The sequence below is a fragment of the Phoxinus phoxinus genome, assembly GCF_949152265.1.
Source record: "Phoxinus phoxinus genome assembly, chromosome: 19".
Classification (NCBI taxonomy): Eukaryota; Metazoa; Chordata; class Actinopteri; order Cypriniformes; family Leuciscidae; genus Phoxinus; species Phoxinus phoxinus.
The window spans coordinates 8,976,341-8,993,988 of NC_136894.1; the positions used below are offsets into that span (position 1 = coordinate 8,976,341).

A 17,648-nucleotide genomic window follows, 5' to 3' on the forward strand; every position below is an offset into this window, starting at 1 on the left:
GAAAGCGAAAGCTTTTTCTTTCACCAGAACAGACCGATTCCTGTTCCCGAACAAACGTTAAACTCGTTTGGTTCCCCATCCTTTTACCATAGACAGTAGGCTATGCCTTTTACGAGTGGTTAGAAGGGAGTCATGTGTTGTAGTCACATGTTTGATGGCATAATGGTTAACCAGGAAGAAAACACAAGCTGGTTGGTTCAGCATTGCTGACTCGTAAGTTAAGTCGGCAGAATTCTCTAATGCGGAAATGTGTGCATACTGATCATATAGACAGCATAATACTGATCATGCATTAGTCACTTTTAATGATCAGTGCACGCGCGTGTGTCTGTAGCAATAGTGATCAATCATGCAAGTGACTCTGAGTCAGATATCGCTACTTCTTTGTCTTCTATCATGCGCTTCATCATTCGGTGCTCGATATACACCAGACTGGACCAGTCTAGACTCCAGACCTCTGCCTGAATGGTACGACGAGGTGAAGTTCGGGATCTTTGTTCATTGGGGGGTGTTTTCAGTGCCCTCGTTCGGCAGCGAGTGGTTCTGGTGGAACTGGAAAGGCGCATATGAACTTGAATATTTCCTGTTCATGATTAAAAACTACCCCCCTGGATTCAGCTACGCGGATTTCGCACCTAATTTCCACGCGCAGTTTTTTGATCCTGACGAGTGGGCTGAAATCTTCGAAGCTTCAGGAGCAAAGTAGGTATACGATATATGCTTCCTGTTTGTGTTTTACGTATTTATAATTTTGTTTTTCATTCTTCTCAGACAGGGGTGCCGCCAGGAATTTTGGGCCCCATGACAAAAAAATAACATTGGGCCCCCCCTGCACAGCTGTTGTCCCCAGATCTCTAGGATGTACCTGTCCCATCAGATGCTTTACATAACTCTAATCAAATGCTTGCAACTGTCTTGCTTCTTGTAGTTCAATACTAGTACTAGCACAATATTTACTGCTGGTGATTTGTAAATGCAAGTCTGCATACAGTATGCAATTCACTATTTGATGCAAGATTAAAAGCCACCATAAAAATGTCCTTAAAGCAATCCTTTACAGTCTCAATGTATTTTTATTGTAAAACAGATTTTTAAAAAAATAATGAAAAAACCTAAATATATATTAACTTTTTAATCAAAATAAATGAACATCATCATCTCAAAAGAATAAAAACATCAGATTTTTTAACTTAACTGCACATATATGCCAACAACAAAATAAAGTTGACGTGTAAAACGGAATTTCCACATCATGGTTATTATAGTGCTAGTATTCCTGTAATTCTTTTGTCTTATGAATTTAATAAACAACTCGTCTCGTATTCTGTCCGAATACACCGCACCATCTACATCATGTGAGTGTAAATGCGCAAAAAACATTTCCATTGCAGTTTTGCGAAATATTTATTTTTCAAAATTTCCTGAAAAACCATCTCATTTCAATTTGCGCAATTTGAAGGGTAATTGAAACACGGAGGACGGTGTTTAGTTGCCAGAAACACCAGAAACCACAAAGTTGCATAGTAAAAGAAAATCTGGTTTTCAAAAAAACGAAAGAGAAAATAGAGAGAGGAAAGACAAAAGAAAGGGTGTCAATGAATAACATGCCTACGTCTCCTTCCGTTAATAATAATAATGTCTAGTGCGGTGGCTGGGATATATAAACCTACCAACGTCCGTTGCCATGATTTTTTAAATGACTTTTCGCGAGAGGAAAATTAAGTTTTAGTCGCATAACATCGGTTAATCGAAACGGCGTCATTTCGCAATAGTTTTGTATCGATATTTAGAAAATAAATCGCAAAAGTTCTGCGCAAATCTGTAATAGAAACGCGGCCACTGATGAATGCGCTAAGGCAGGACCAAACCATTTCATGCAGATACAGGGGGGTGGATGTTTACTTTTTGGTCAATGGGGATATTTAACTTTTATTGCCAAAATAAATACAATCAAAGACATCATTAATTTTATTATTATTTGAAATATACTCAATGATGATGGTTTATATAGCTAGTGTATAATAATTTTTTTTTTTTAAAAACATTTAATTACTTTTTACGTATTTGTTGGGGCCCCTGTCAGTCAGGGGCCCTTGGAATCGTCCTAACTTTTCCCCCCTATACGGCGCCCCTGTTCTCAGATATGTGGTGCTTACATCGAAACACCACGAAGGCTTCACAAATTGGGGGTCCCCATATTCCTGGAATTGGAATTCTGTTGATAATGGACCTCACAGGGATCTTGTTGGAGATTTGGGCAATGCAATAAGAAAGCGGTATGTGTGCTTGTAGTGACTGCTAAAAAATGCATACATTATCTTTCCAACGCGGAAATAAGCTGTGTTCTGCAAATATTTTCATCAGGGGAAACAATACAAAACATATGTGATGAGAGATGTCTTATTTTACTGTTGTTCTTTATCGAAATTAAAGAGTCCTAAAAATCACATTTAACTGAGTATGAATATAAGTGTAAAACTGTTTCTGACTCCTCTTTACAGAAACAACATACTTAATTACCCTTTCTTGAACATATAATAAAGTCATAAATGTCTATTTATTATTTTCAACTGAGTTTCTTCGACTTTGTTTGGAATTACATATTTATTGACAAACACATTATAAATATTCTGTTTTTTAGATGCATTTCCCACCAAAATATTAACAAATTCACCATAGATCACCTGAATAGCTGAATATGTCTGTAATACATTTTTAACCTTTGTTAAACTAGTCTATCTTAAAAAATAGACAGGTACATACATAGTTTGAGTGCATAAGGAAATTTTATATATTATAATTCGCAGTGCTTAATGGGACTGTGACGCACTTGCAGAATCATGGGTAATGTAATTTTCTCCCAATCTGTTAAATGTGATTATTTAAAAAAAATAATAATAATAATTTATGCAGGCTGGTGGCTTCAACAATGCCATATAGCATCGATTAACAACCTTGTAGTACAGTAGCTTGCAGTAGGTCTATCTTTAAATTTTAAAAGTTACCTATAAAAATCAATTCCTCTATGGAGAAAATGAATGGGATATTTATTTCCGGAACCCAAAAGTTGCACTCTAGATAAATTACTTGAATAATAACAAAGTTATTAAAGTTAAGAGAACTTTTTCTTTTCTGAATTCTAACCAAAAATTTTCAATTTGTTGTATTAGGTCTCTGCATTATGGACTTTACAGCTCTCTGTATGAATGGTTCAATCCCCTCTATCTGAGTGACAAGGAAGCTGGTTTCAAGACTCAGGATTTTGTTGCAAAAAAAGCTATGCCAGAACTCATCGAACTGGTCAACAGGTACATTTGCATCAGTCATGTGATGATACAGGCTGGAGAAGGAAAAACAACTGTTTATGACATGATTTATTGTTTATGACAGCCTGATTGTTCTGTTGTCAATCTTTACAGCCTACATATTGTATATGGTTTTACATTCATGAAACTGTTAATTGGTGATGTTTTTAACATCTCAGGTACAAGCCAGACTTGATTTGGTCAGATGGGGACTGGGAAGCACCTGACACTTATTGGAACTCTACACAATTCCTCGCTTGGCTCTACAACGACAGTCCGGTCAAAGTGAGATCATCGGTTCACGTCATTCTTATTTTAGAACTGTCTCAAATTGTAATTCTGATCATAATGACTGCATTATTGTGCTCCTCCAGGATGTGGTTGTGACCAATGACAGATGGGGGAAAGGCTGTTACTGTAAACATGGAGGTTATTTCAACTGTGCTGACAAGTTCACTCCTGGACATCTGCCCAATCACAAGTGGGAGAAATGTCAGTCAGTGGACACAAGATCATGGGGGTATCGCCGAAATATGAAACTAACCGAACTGATGGATCTACCATCCATCATAAAGGTGCGATGCGTTGCTATTGAGCAAAAGTGCTTTCCTCAGATGATATTACTAGATTCCCGCATTGTAAATAATGTATATGAATGAAACATGGACACAAAATTGCATGAAAGTTCATGTGGTGTCTAATGAGTCCAGTAAGTTTTTAAGCTCTCATATGTTGTGACCGCAGGACCTGGTCTACACCGTGGCCTTAGGGGGGAATTACCTGTTGAATGTGGGACCCACAGCAGACGGCGTGATCGCACCTGTCTTTGAGGAGCGTCTCAGAGGAATTGGAGCCTGGCTGAAGATCAACGGTGAAGCCATCTATGCAACTAAACCTTGGAGAGTTCAGGCTGAGAATGCTACTGTTCTTGCATGGTGTGTTGATGTTTTTAAACTTCCTCTTATCTTTCTCTTCCTCACAGTTCCTTTGAAAAACTTTCAGAAGCTCCAGCTGTGAAATAAGGTGTCACTTAGAATCAGTATAACAGGAACCATGTGAGAAAATTATAATTTAAGATTTGTAGGCCAGTGCATAAAATTATTGCCAATTATAAGTGCCTCACTTAATTAAATTAATATTCATGAGCCAAGCTGATAGGGGTTGGTTATAGTGAAATAGTTGAAATCTAGAGTGAATACAAACTTTTACTTAAGGCCGATCATTCTTGGTCTTTTTATAATTACCCTGGATTCCTCAACTGTAGTTTTGCATTCTTTTCTGCCCGTTTCTGGACTTTAAGTTTAGTTATAGTTAGCCTGTGATGTAGTTGCAATTAATAAAGCTTTCAAAGCTTTAATATAGTGTTTTAAATTTTACTTTAATTTCAGGTATACTTCAAAAAACACCAGCACTGTGTATGCGATCTTCACCGCCAATCCCATGCAAAACACCTTTCAGCTTTCTATGCCCAAAACCTCCCACAGCACAGTGGTAAATATTATTTTAATTCATTAGAATTTAGGAATAAAATGTTTTTTTTTTTTTTTTTTTTTTTTTTTTTTTTTTTTTTGTAGTAAGACATCAATGAATTATCTGTTGCCACTCTGTTCAGGTGACTTTGTTGGGGAATCCTGAGCCGTTGAAATGGGCTCCTCTGAAAACAACAGGACTGATAATTCTCCTGCCTGATCTGCCTTTCTCACCCGCTGAAGCCTGGACTCTCAAGCTGGACGGGGTGGCCTAAAGCCTTTAAATCAACTGTGGAGATTGAAATTGTGAAAAATGTCAGGGATGTGATTTTATATATATTAAATTAAAATGAATTATATATATATATATATATATATATATATATATATATATATATATATATATATATATATATATATATATTAATATACAGATTTTTTGTATTTTCCTACTTGACAAGTATGAACCATGTGAATCGCGAAATAGTCTTAATCATTAAACAAACTGCAAAATGCTACATTTTTAAGTACATTTATTACAGCCAGCACAACAATGCGATTTATCAAATCAAAGACAGATTCATTTATGTAAATATAGAGTCGTATATTTCCTCCTTTTAATTGGCCACATGCCTGGTTTTTGTTATACATTTATTTTAAGAAAGTTTTTTATAAATCACTTCTTTTTTTATTTTATTTTTATTGTGAAGATTGCTCAATTAAAATGATCAAGTGAAAGACACATCAGAACCAAATGTCAGTTTCAAAGTTTTTTTTCATCATTGCATTTAATTGTTTATCATTGCATGTTACATACTGTACCTACTTGTGGATAAAACTAAAACGTAATTTCAGCTGATGTTAGTGTTATTTTACAAAGAAAACTTAATAACTTACAAAAAAAATAGACATGTATATACTATTTAAATGTTATACATTGTACATTTTCTTTCAATTAGGAAAGGTTTTGTGTTTCTTTTTGGTACTAATCATAGATCTTATTGATCTGGGTCTCATTGATCTGAGGATAAAGTTCATCTCTGTGTAAAAGAAAGCCTGCAATACTCACATTTTTTTTGTTTGTGCACATGAATGTGTGTGTGTGTGTGTGTGTGTGTGTGTGTGGATGTAACAACGCATGCACAGTTCTGAGGCCTTTATCTTTGCAAGCACATATGTGACATGTAAGCATGAACATACTCCAGAACACTAATTCATTGTCTGCAGCCATATCACCTTGCAGCTTAAGACTGGTTGAACACTGAATCTAAGCAAGGTTGAGTCTGGTCAGTATCTGGATGGGAGACCTGGAAAAACTACTGTAGGTTGCTGCTGGAAGAGGTATTAGTGAGGCTCACCCTGTGGTCTGTGTGGGTCCTCCTAACACCCCAGTATAGTGATGGGGACACTATACTGTAACAAGCACCATCTTTCGGATGATACGTTAAACCGAGATCCTTACTCTCTACGGTCATTAAAACCCAAGGATGTCCTTCCAAAAAAGAGTAGGGGTTTAACCCTGGCCAAATTTGCCCATTGGCCTTTTTTTGACCAATATAAGCTCAGATCAATAAGTCTTACAATCAGTCAGTTTAAAAAATAAATACAGCACCTGTCCTTATTAAAAGAAAAGTTGACATAGAGATTGAATCCAATATTTGGTGATAATAGCATAACGAGAAGTATTAGCTATTTTTTTGTAGGTCGGTCATTTTTTACCTTGAACACCAAAAGTGTAGCAAGGGGGTAAGTAAGTTTTAGTCCAATGCAAAAAAAAAAAAATCTGGGGAAAAAAAAATCCCATTCCAACATACAACATACGGATTATAAAGCAGTGATTCCAGTAACAAACAACAGGCACTGAATAATTATATTATTTACATACTAGAAATAATTAAATGCAAAAAACAACAGTAATCAGGGATACACAATGAGCATACAATGCAATAATAAAGCTGTAGATAGTGCATAGCAAGAAAACTATGACAACATTTTTGTTTTTTTTCAATTATAGGCTATTTCATACAGGAATTGATTTCTGTATTATCCCATGATTTCTGTATTAGACAAAAAAAGTGAATGTATATCATGTCCTTCCTCTACTACTACTCCCTCCCTCCCATCCCCCATCCCCCCACCCCTCTCTCTCTCTCCCCTCTCTCTCCTCTCTCTCTCTCTCTCTCTCTCTCTCTCTCTCTCTCTCTCTCTCTCTCTCTCTCTCTCTCTCATTTTTCCCACGAGTCCACTCATTGAATCAGAGGAGCAATGCCTCTGCTGGACAGTAGGAGCTCTGCACATACTGCAGTGCTGAGCTGAGCTGCAGTGACTGCGCTTGTGTGTGTGTATATGTGTGTGTCAGACAGACGTAGGAAACACTTTTATCACTGCTACTGCTTCTGCCACTCTAGACTGAATGCAGGCGGAGGGGGGGAATAGAGAGAGGAGAGAGAGGGAAGGAGAGAGCGTACAGGCCTTGCCAAATAAAGCCATGGGGGCCTGGGCAGTGACGGCCCTTTCTACACTATAAATACGCTGTTCTTCTGCCGGTTCGGGTTTGGTGTCTGGAGCTCTGGACCAGTGACTGCACCAGTGACTGCACCAGCCCGTCTCAGGAGATTCTCATCCGCTCTCAGGCCTGTCACTATGCCCCGGGTGGATGCTGACCTCAAACTGGACTTTAAAGATGTCCTTTTCAGACCAAAGAGGAGCAGTCTGAAGAGCAGGTCTGAGGTAAGAACATCTGCTTGCTGTCTCTGTTAAAAGAAATGTGTGCCACTGGCCTTGGTCTTGTTATACCTGAAAGATTCATTTAAACTGAGAACCAAGGGAGCTGCATGTATGTTTGGGCAAAGAATGAAACTGAAAATTAGGATGACCTTGATGAAGTTCATCTGTTTTTTATGAGGCCCATGTTTAAGCTTCAAGCAGTTTATCAAGCTTGATCGGCAGACAGTGCTATGTTGGTTTCTCTTTATTTTGTGGTGTTGATGTGTCTTGAAACAAGTCCAGTGGTTTTCAGGGTCAACTGACCAGGCTAAGGAAAAGCAACATGAGTAGTGCTTTCAAAACATGTTGGCATGCTTCAGGCCTATTTTTAAACATGAATAGAAGCAGATTCCACTGTGGTGTAACTCTTGGTCACTCTACAGGTCCACCCAACAACACTGATACCAAAATATTATTATCTACATGCCTGTAATTCTTTCATATTTCACCCAGACATTATTTTTGTTCTGGTTAACGTGTAGCTTCATTGTTGAACAGCTACTTTCAAAATCCACGTGCTAATCAGTCAGAACATTGATCATCTACTGTATATTCTGTTCATTTTTTCCTGTGTGGTTGATGAATTCAGAGGAGATTTTCACTGCAGGATGACGTAAAGTGCCGGGGTGAGATCTCGCTGCGTCTGGCTAATCTGATGGCTGTCACTGGGGGAAGGAACAGTGGTTTGATGATATACAGGCTCATTAAAATAGAAGAGCAGCTGAGGTCCTCTTTATAACCTGCAGTAATCTATCACTGACCTAGCCTTAAACATCAACAATAAACGAGAGGATCCCGATCGTATGCCTACAATGTCCGTGAAATGTCTCTTCAAACAGGAAAATGGTGAATTTGTTCCCCACAGCACAAAAGCAGTTCAGTAAATAGCAGCAGGATGATTATTCAGTGTGACCGGTGTGACTGCAGCAGTTACTGGAACTGGAAATCACTGAGAACTGATTCGGAGAACCTGAGAACGTCTGTGCATGTGTGTGTGTGTGTGTGTGTGTGCGCGCGCGCGAGAGAGAGAGACCTTCTGTGCATATCAGTTTGCAATATTTTTTTTTTCTCCAAGCAGACAAAACTATAAATGATTCAGCACAATTTCACTTAAGCCCACCGCAGTCTATCAGCTGGATGGATGATATTAATCAGAATTTGGTCATATTCTGATTATATACTAGCCTACCGTTAGCAAGTTTGGGGTTGGTAAGAATTTAAATAGGCTTACTCCAAAGCTTCACTTATTTGATAAAAAATAAAGTAAAAACAGTAACATTGTGAAATATTATTACAATTTAAACTAAACTTTTTAAAATCTTTCGTATTTTCCAGAAAGTAAGTCGCACCGGACTATAACTTACACCGGGTTATAATTGCATTGTTGAGGAAAATTTTTATAATAATAATAAACAGATAAGTTGCATCGGTGTGTCACATTTTATTATTACATTCCAAAATAATGTAAAATACCATAAAATAATAAATACCATAAAATACAATAAAAACTTTTACTAACATTATAAACACCTAAACATTTTAGTTCTCCTTTAATCAGAAAAACAATGCAAAATATAGGCTATATACTGTATGCAATATGACTGCTTGCCTCACTCTTGTGTTATATATCAATATATTTTGTTTCAAATCTCAATCTAGAACAGACGGATACCCTTTATTTTATTCAGAGGAAGCACTACTGCACTTTGAACACTGCATTTGACATCCACTCAGTTGTTACAGTTAGATGGGTCTAAATATCTTTCAGTTGTAATATCTCTGAGTTCATGCTATGATGGGTTACAGGAGAACAGGATATAGGAACACAGGATGTTTGGGATGATTATGGGTTTATCCATTAAAATGAGGCTCTTTAGACTCTGGTCACATGTATTGCTTATGTTTAAGGCGAGACACTACAGGTAGGGTACAATTTAAAAATAATAGATATCACCATGAAACTTCCTCAGTTGATTACTTACACAAGTTCATAAAAAAAATGTATTACAAGTTTTGGAAATTTGTATGTTTAATTATGCAAATTAGGTATTATCTCATTAAATATGCACACTTTTGCATATATTTTCGGTAGATAGATCTGAACATATGATAAAGCCAGGTGCAAAATTCTTTTTTCATTTTGTTTACACACAAGATGAAAAAAGATGTTCAGAGGGATTTCAGGATATATGCTTTCATTACCTAGGAAATCAAAATATACTGTCCATAGCCTTAAAAAATCGATTTTCGCCATATTTTTGGGATTAAAATGTCCCATAAATCAGGCCAGGAATGATTTATTAACAAATCCCTCTGAACATATCTTCAGAATACTGCTAAGTGTATAACTGGAAAGTTTGGTGTACATCGGTGCTACATAGGCTGAGATGTTTCTACTGGAGGATGACAAAAAACCCATTTTGAGAAAAAGGCATTTAAAGATTTGTAATGTAAAAAATCATACTTTTTTAGTAGAAACAACTATTTACTGACACAATATCTTATCAAATAATTAGCAACAACAATACAAACCACCTAAATCACATCAAAACTTATAAACACAGCATTTATGGCCTTTAACTGAGCAGAAAAACAGTCAAAAACACACATCTAAGTGTCAGAGCGTATCACGTGATGCATCTGAACCAATCACGTTGTCAGAAATTGACATCAGCCAATGAGATTTCGCTTTTAGGGTTAAATGCCCATTTTACTTTCACGATTGGTTGCTGATTAAAAGGAAATGACCATATTTGGACCCGACAGCATTGTACAGCAGAGAGAGAGCTTTTCAGACATGTGCGTGATTAAAGGAAGAACACAGAGATCGCGGAGCAGCGCGTGGATTTAGAACGCCAACTTTTGTTGAATTTCGGAGAAATCTATAGACGCAAATAGACAAAGTGTAGTGAAATAAAGACCTAAATGTGTATTTTGGACTTTTTTTCACCACAAGTCTGAAAGAAGACATGTTATTGAAGACAAATAGCCTAAAATCTCAAAATTGACCAGTGAAAAAAAAACGATGTTTTTGCCTGCCGTGTCTCGCCTTAAAAAAGTAATTTCCTCTTTATTTTTTGTTCTTGAAGGTTGACCTGCAGAGGACCTTCACATTCCGGAACTCAAAGCAGACTTACAATGGCATCCCGATCATCGCCGCTAACATGGACACCACCGGTACTTTTGAGATGGCACAGGTGCTCAGCAAGGTGAGGGCTTCTTTAAACAAAGCTCACTAACTGAAGAAACACAGCACCTGCGTCTGAAATATAACCCAGGAAAAGTCTTGTTTTACTATGTTTTATCTCTGTGATTATCACTGAAACATAATTAGCTGTGTCCTGTTTCCATGCACTGGGATCAAGAGGCTCTTATATTTCTGTCTGTCTCGGAGCCAGACACTTCGCTGGTCTCTCAGACCTCTCTCTGCTCTGTCTTTCAGCACACTCTCTTCACAGCCATCCAGAAGCACTACTCCCTGGAGGAGTGGAAGACTTTTGCTGCCAGTCATCCAGAGTGCCTTGAGGTGAATGGACAAAAATGTTTTTCTTGCCTCGCTTAATCAAAAGCAGTTTAATTAAAAGGTATAGTCTATCAACTACTCAACAATCGCATTGATTTATGTAGCTCGTTTTACAATAGGCTACAGATTGTTTCAAAGCAGCTTTACGGTGATAATAGGAAATTAATGCAACAAAGATTGTTTTGGCAGTAAAGCAGCTCTAGCCATTGTCTAGCTTAAATATGTTTTTTTATTGATTAAGTTCCAGTTGATTAATTCCAACAACTAATTGATTAATTAGTTGTTTTTTTAAAACTTTTAATGGTCTCAAAGTGTACGTTTTTGAAAACGGAATTTGAAAGCGATACCGTTATCATCTCCATGTAAACGTCAAAAACTTGAATCTGTGAAAACGGCGACGGCATGCACATGGGTATTAAGTAGGGCTGTAACGATTAATCGCGATTAATCAAAATTCAAAATAAAAGTTTGTGTTTACATAATAAATGTGTGTGTATTGTGTATAATTATTTTGTATATATAAATACACACACATGCATGTATATATTTAATAAAAATGTGTTATTTATATATAAAATAGTTCTATTTATATATAATATAAATCATATAAAAATATATATGCAGTATATAAATGCAAATATTTCTCAAATATATACATGCATGTGTATGTATTTATATATACAAAATAATTATACACAATACACACACATATATTATGTAAACACAAACTTTTATTTTGAATTTTGATTAATCGCGATTAATCGTTACAGCCCTAGTATTAAGTGTTTATTCAATAGGCATGCGCGTTTAAATGCGCATATGTGCGCAGGCGTGTAGTCTTTCTTCACAAAGTGACATTGCCAGGCAGTTACTTGTCCGGCATGTTTACAGCGTTTTTAGTCGTTTCCGCGGATCCGTGTGAACAGGAATGATTTTGATAACGTTTTTTATCTGTACAGAGGAAAAACATTTGTCTTAAAAAAAGAAAAGAAAAAAAAGAACACCCTAGAAAAGGCCTAGCATCCTCCTCTAGCTATCTGACCCTTAGATCACCCTAGTAACGCCATAGCAGCAATCAGCCAAAATACCCTAGCAACCAAGCAACCAGCCACAACAATCGAGCAACCACCTAACAGACAGAATAGCCTACATTAGAAACCATAAGGCGCATTCTTTCAGACCTCAAATCTGTCTATAATAACCTCAACATACTAACATAATGGCCGCTTGTTCTGCCACTGAATTAAAAAAAAAGTAGCCTACTTTTTATCTCACAATTTTTACCTTTCCCCCCTCGTCATTTCGAGTTTACATCTCGCAATTCTGTTTTTCGTAGTACAATTGCATGATATAAACTCTAAATTCTGACTTTTCCCCCCAGAATTGCCTAATATAAACTCGCTTTGCTTTTATAGTTATAAATTGCTTTTATAGTTATAATGTCAGTTTTTATTGTCCGAATTGCAAGATATAGGCCTAAACTTACAATTCTGACATAACTGGCTTATTGTGAGTTTATATCTCACAATTCTGAGGGGGGGAAAGTCGTCAGAATAAGATACAAGTTACATGTGTGTAAAAAAAAGAAAGAAAGAAAAAAAAAAGTTACATGTGTGTTAATGTGGAACCCACATTAACCCACATATAACTTTTAGCACATTTAGCTTTCTAGACAGAAACTTCCTTATTTCTCCACAAAGTTCCTGCAGTGAATCAATGAAGCATAGGCTATCTACCGTCTCATCCTCAGCATGTCGCGGCCAGCGCAGGCAGTGGAGTGGCGGATCTGGAAAAACTGTCCAGCATCCTGGAGGCCATTCCTCTCATCCAGTACATCTGCCTGGACGTGGCCAATGGCTACTCAGAACACTTTGTGGAGTTTGTCAAAAAAGTTCGGGAAAGGTTTCCTAAGCACACCATCATGGTGAGATTTTTGCCCAAACATTATATAGCAAGCATAAGTGTGTTTGTTGAACAACAAAAGGATCTTGATCATTTAGGCAGGAAATGTGGTGACAGGAGAGATGGTGGAGGAACTCATTCTGTCTGGAGCTGATATCATCAAAGTGGGCATTGGGCCAGGTAATCGTCCTTCATATTAAATTGCATATTCCTTAATCTGGAGCATGTTAATGATGTTTGACATCACCTGTGATCTTTAGGTTCTGTGTGCACCACACGCATTAAGACCGGTGTGGGTTATCCTCAACTGAGTGCTGTTATTGAGTGTGCTGACTCGGCCCATGGACTGAAAGGACACATAATATCTGTGAGTCTCTTTAAATCAAATGGTTATCATCATGGTTAGTAGCCTTTAATGCAATGCATAGATTGGCAGTTGGGAACCCACATACAAGTGACATCACATTACCACAAGAGGGCAGCATCCTCAACTCTATTCCACTGTTTCCCTACCTTGCCAGTTTTATTTGTCCAATCTTTTTTTTTTTTACAGTCTATGGTTCCATCAGAAAGGCTTCATCAACACCAAAACAGACATGTGTTGAGTGCCGAATGTTTTTTAGGCCAACCCGGAAGTTTGCATCACCCTGGTATCCTGGACAAAAACCCAATATGACTTTTCTGTTGGCTTTTGGATTATTGCATAAAATAAGTTTTGTGACCAACAAAAGTGTATGAATCTTACACATTTTGTTCATCATGATTATCTTCGCAAATGAACACAACTTTTATGAATTTTGAAGCCTAAATAATATTGACAGAGGTAAAAAGCTAAACGTTTAAACGCACTAGACTACGGTCACATGACTTCAACGCAGCATGCTATTCCCCGCAGCATGCTATTATAATTATTTTTATTTTAGACAAAAAACACTTTTTTAAAGTAGTTTATTCTTCAATCATGGGGAGACTTACAGTGAATTTATTTCTAAATAAAATCCAGTTAAATTGCAATTTCTGTTTTATAGGTTTAACAGTAAAATCTAAATTAATTTTAAGTAGCAACTTTGGATTCAAATAAAAAAATGTATCAGCTCATGCATTTCTGGAAACTGAAGAACTGGGAATTGACCTTTGCGTCACTAGTGCCACACATGACCATTTTAGTCGGGGTAGTGCCATATTTATTTTTTGACAGGAAAGAAAGCGAGGCCGTTGAAAATTAAGTGATCCATGACCTTTATACAGTGCATGCCATTGACTTTGACTTTAAGTCTATCTCTCAAAGCTTTCATCTGCATTAAATTCAATATGGCGTCTATGGTCTAAAAACGAATGCTTTTCAACTGTGCTGTACTTTATATGACCATATAGGAGTTTGTAAAGCTTTCTTTTTTCTCTAGGATGGAGGCTGCAGTTGCCCCGGTGATGTTGCCAAAGCTTTTGGTGAGCAGTGATGAGTGGTTTCATGTTTCTAACACCAAACAATAAAAGCATAATTTGACTGTTTTTGTACTATTATAAAAGTTATTATATCTATTGTTGTCCTACTAAGGCCCATTCACACCACGAATGATAATGATATTTTAAAAATCATTCTAAACAATAGCATAGTCCACACCACAACTATAACGATAACCACACAATATTATTGGAATCTATTTTACAATAATTTGTTCTCCAGCTATTTAATGATAAAAACATTGATAGTCAATCAGAATCCATCTTCCTTTAGGGAGCTCAGGAATTTAAAGCAGGAGACGACAATGTGTGGATGCTAATATTATTGTTATAGTTATCTTTATAGTTATTGTTCTTGGTGTGAACGGGCCTTTTATCTATCTAATCATACATTTTCATTATAGGCGCTGGGGCAGATTTTGTCATGCTGGGAGGAATGTTAGCGGGACACGATCAATGTGCTGGTGAAGTCATTGAGAAAGAGGGCAAGAAGTTCAAGATGTTCTATGGGATGAGCTCGGACACAGCCATGAAGAAGTACGTCGGAGGGGTAGCAGAGTACAGGTGAGGATGTTTTCATACATTATATAGGGCATATTTCTGCCAATTCATGTTGGGGTTTAAGTGCATTTGTTAAAGGATGTGTGGCACCAGAGCTACATAAATAACTGTGATATTGCAGGTCATCTTATGTGTACATCTGTTTATGTGACTTCAAGGGCATCAGAGGGCAGGACGGTCCAGGTGGCCTACAAAGGTGACGTGGAAAACACCATCAGGGACATCATGGGTGGTTTGCGGTCCACATGCACATATGTTGGAGCTGCCAAACTCAAAGAACTGAGCCGCAGGACGACCTTCATCAGAGTCACACAGCAGTCTAGCCAAATGTTCACCTAGTCACATGCACACTCACAAATACAGATTTCACCATTACTAGGTAAGGAATAGTTCAGCTGCTAATGAAAATTCTGTCATCATTCTATTAATCAGAATTTTGAGTGAAATGAGCAGCATAATTCTACCATAAAGAGGAGAGGAATGACATTCATGAACATATTTCCCTCTGTCTTCCAGTTTTCTGTGCTCCTTAGATACTCAGGAACCTTGTATACAACGTCTTTTGAAAACCAATGTTGTAGCATGGCTCAGTTTTGTTCATTTACAACCTTTAAGTTCTTTAGAGTTTGCAACGGGGTCGCATCTGTACGAGAGGGTGAATAATGAAACATCTAATCAGTCTCTTGACAGGAAAATACTAGAGTGATATGATTCATTCTTTGTAACTATGCAACCCAGTCTCTCCCTATAGTATAGCAACGGAAAGAAATGCATGCTAGTGAAGAATTTACACGCCAGCAGAGAATCTTCTCTGCCACTTTATGCTCGCTCCTGTGTGTTGTGCTCGAAGTTTGAGTTGATTTGTGCAGAGATTGGTGCATTGTGTACTGTTGTGAACTATTTCTGCTGGCCTGCTTCCTTTGTGATTGTACAATGGGTGTGGTGGGATGTCATATCAGACCAGAGGAATGTGAAAACTCCTGCACCTCATTTCTTCAACATGCCTTGTGCAGTTTAGATGAGGTAGAAAATACAGGGTTAAATGTGTTATAAATAAAACATTACATATGGAAGAATAAACATCTGAATAAAACTGTGCCCTGAGTACCTTTCCATTTTTGGTAAATTATGTGATCAAATGTTATTTTGGAATATGACCGGCTGACTGTACATACTTAGGCTATATATTATTGTCATGCTTCCGTTAAGAAAAAAGTCTATATAGAAAATTTGCTCATAATGGGATAATATTATGTATTTAGTTTTAATTCATTTTAATTTGATTAAAGCGTATGAATTAAACAGCTCGTAAACATACTTTATCACTAGAAAAAATAGAAATAAGCAGGTTTACGGTACAGTAGGTAACCTTTGGATCTCTAGCGGTTAAAAAACAAAACTGCATGTATTTTGAGGAAGAACATTGTTTTGGTTGTGCTTCAGCTCTGTGTGACTGTGTGGATGGACTGTGTCTTTGTCCTATTGCTCGTAAAACACTGACTACTGGGCGTAAGAGAAATAACCAGTGTAAAAGGAAAGGATCTCGTTACTGTAGTTTTACCCATTAATAAACACGGTACTTCCTTGAAAATAAATTACAGCGCTAAAACCAAAGATAATGCTTCACAATTAACTCTGTTAGAGCTGGCAGTTTACAGGTTCAATAAAACACCTTACTCACCTGTTGAGTAATAAAAACATCATCTCCTTTTACAACACTTCAAATCCCGAGCTGCCATGATAGCAGAAGTATTTTCACCATTCATTTTCCCCATTGGGATTTTTAAAACGTTTTTGTAAAGAGTCATAAGCCATGAACCAAATCAACCAGCAATGAGGTAATTCACAAAAAAATCACAACATTTGATTTTAAAGCAATAAAAAAGACAAAGGTTCAAGACTGTGTATTTGACAGCGTTGATAAGGGAAAGTACATGACGCATTGTGAATGCTATAATCATGTTATGATTAAAAACAATGGATAAATAAATACAAAACTATTGATTTAAAGTTGCTCATTGAGTAGAAAAAACATCATTTAAGATAATTGCAAAATATGTTAATTTTGCACACAAATTTCTAAGTAGGCTACTTTGAGAGTGTAGGGAGACTTATGCACTATTCTATGACGTTATGTATAAATAGTGCGAGTAGTGCGTTCACACTGAAAACTCCAAATAGAAAAAGTACTCTTTAAATAGCCGGATGATGCACTTAATTAACCGAAGTGTGGAATGTCGGACACTTCATGCAGCTTTAATTACATAGTGGAGGGGGAGGGGCTTTTACACTCAGATGTTGAATGACAAAATAACCTTATAAAATTCATATACTAGACTGAGTATAAGTGCAGTGTATAGTGTGTCATTTGGGACACAACTTTACTATCAAGTCATTTGCAGTGCTTCATGTGAGTGATTGGTGAAGATTTCTCAGAAGAATCATGGGTAATTCCACTGATAAACACGATTATTAAAAAAACCAAGTTGAAATAAAGCAGACTAATGGCTTCAGCGAAAACATATATCATCGATTAACAACTTTGAACCTCACAATAGCTGTCTTAAATGCTTAATAAATTGTTAAAAATCCCCTATGAAGAAAATGAATGTGATTTGGAGCCTACTTCCGAAACCCGACTGTGGCACTCTATTAGGACCC

At 36.9% G+C, this 17,648-nt stretch overlaps 2 protein-coding genes across 3 annotated transcripts; both read left to right on the forward strand.

Annotated features, from left to right (window-relative positions):
- The first annotated feature begins 156 nt into the window (after positions 1–156).
- LOC306986764 (tissue alpha-L-fucosidase-like) lies at positions 157–5,312 on the forward strand. 2 transcript variants are annotated; one of them, XR_013795020.1, is made up of 9 exons: positions 157–702; positions 2,142–2,276; positions 3,171–3,308; positions 3,485–3,590; positions 3,680–3,880; positions 4,050–4,240; positions 4,694–4,796; positions 4,918–5,129; positions 5,172–5,312. XR_013795020.1 is itself a non-coding variant. In XM_079590392.1 (8 exons), exons 1-8 carry the CDS (start codon positions 350–352, stop codon positions 5,047–5,049), a joined length of 1,359 nt encoding a protein of 452 aa, XP_079446518.1. In that variant the 5' UTR covers positions 157–349; the 3' UTR covers positions 5,050–5,166. The 2 variants fall into 2 exon arrangements, 1 of the variants encoding a protein (XP_079446518.1); XM_079590392.1 differs by lacking the exon at positions 5,172–5,312 and having other exon boundaries at positions 4,918–5,166.
- Positions 5,313–7,033: 1,721 nt separating this feature from the next.
- On the forward strand, positions 7,034–16,084 carry gmpr (guanosine monophosphate reductase). The gene is made up of 9 exons (XM_079590398.1): positions 7,034–7,504; positions 10,630–10,749; positions 10,983–11,066; positions 12,814–12,987; positions 13,064–13,145; positions 13,226–13,332; positions 14,369–14,411; positions 14,831–14,990; positions 15,146–16,084. The coding sequence occupies exons 1-9, from the start codon at positions 7,418–7,420 to the stop codon at positions 15,324–15,326; spliced, it is 1,038 nt and encodes a 345-aa protein (XP_079446524.1). The 5' UTR covers positions 7,034–7,417; the 3' UTR covers positions 15,327–16,084.
- The last annotated feature ends 1,564 nt before the right edge of the window (positions 16,085–17,648 follow it).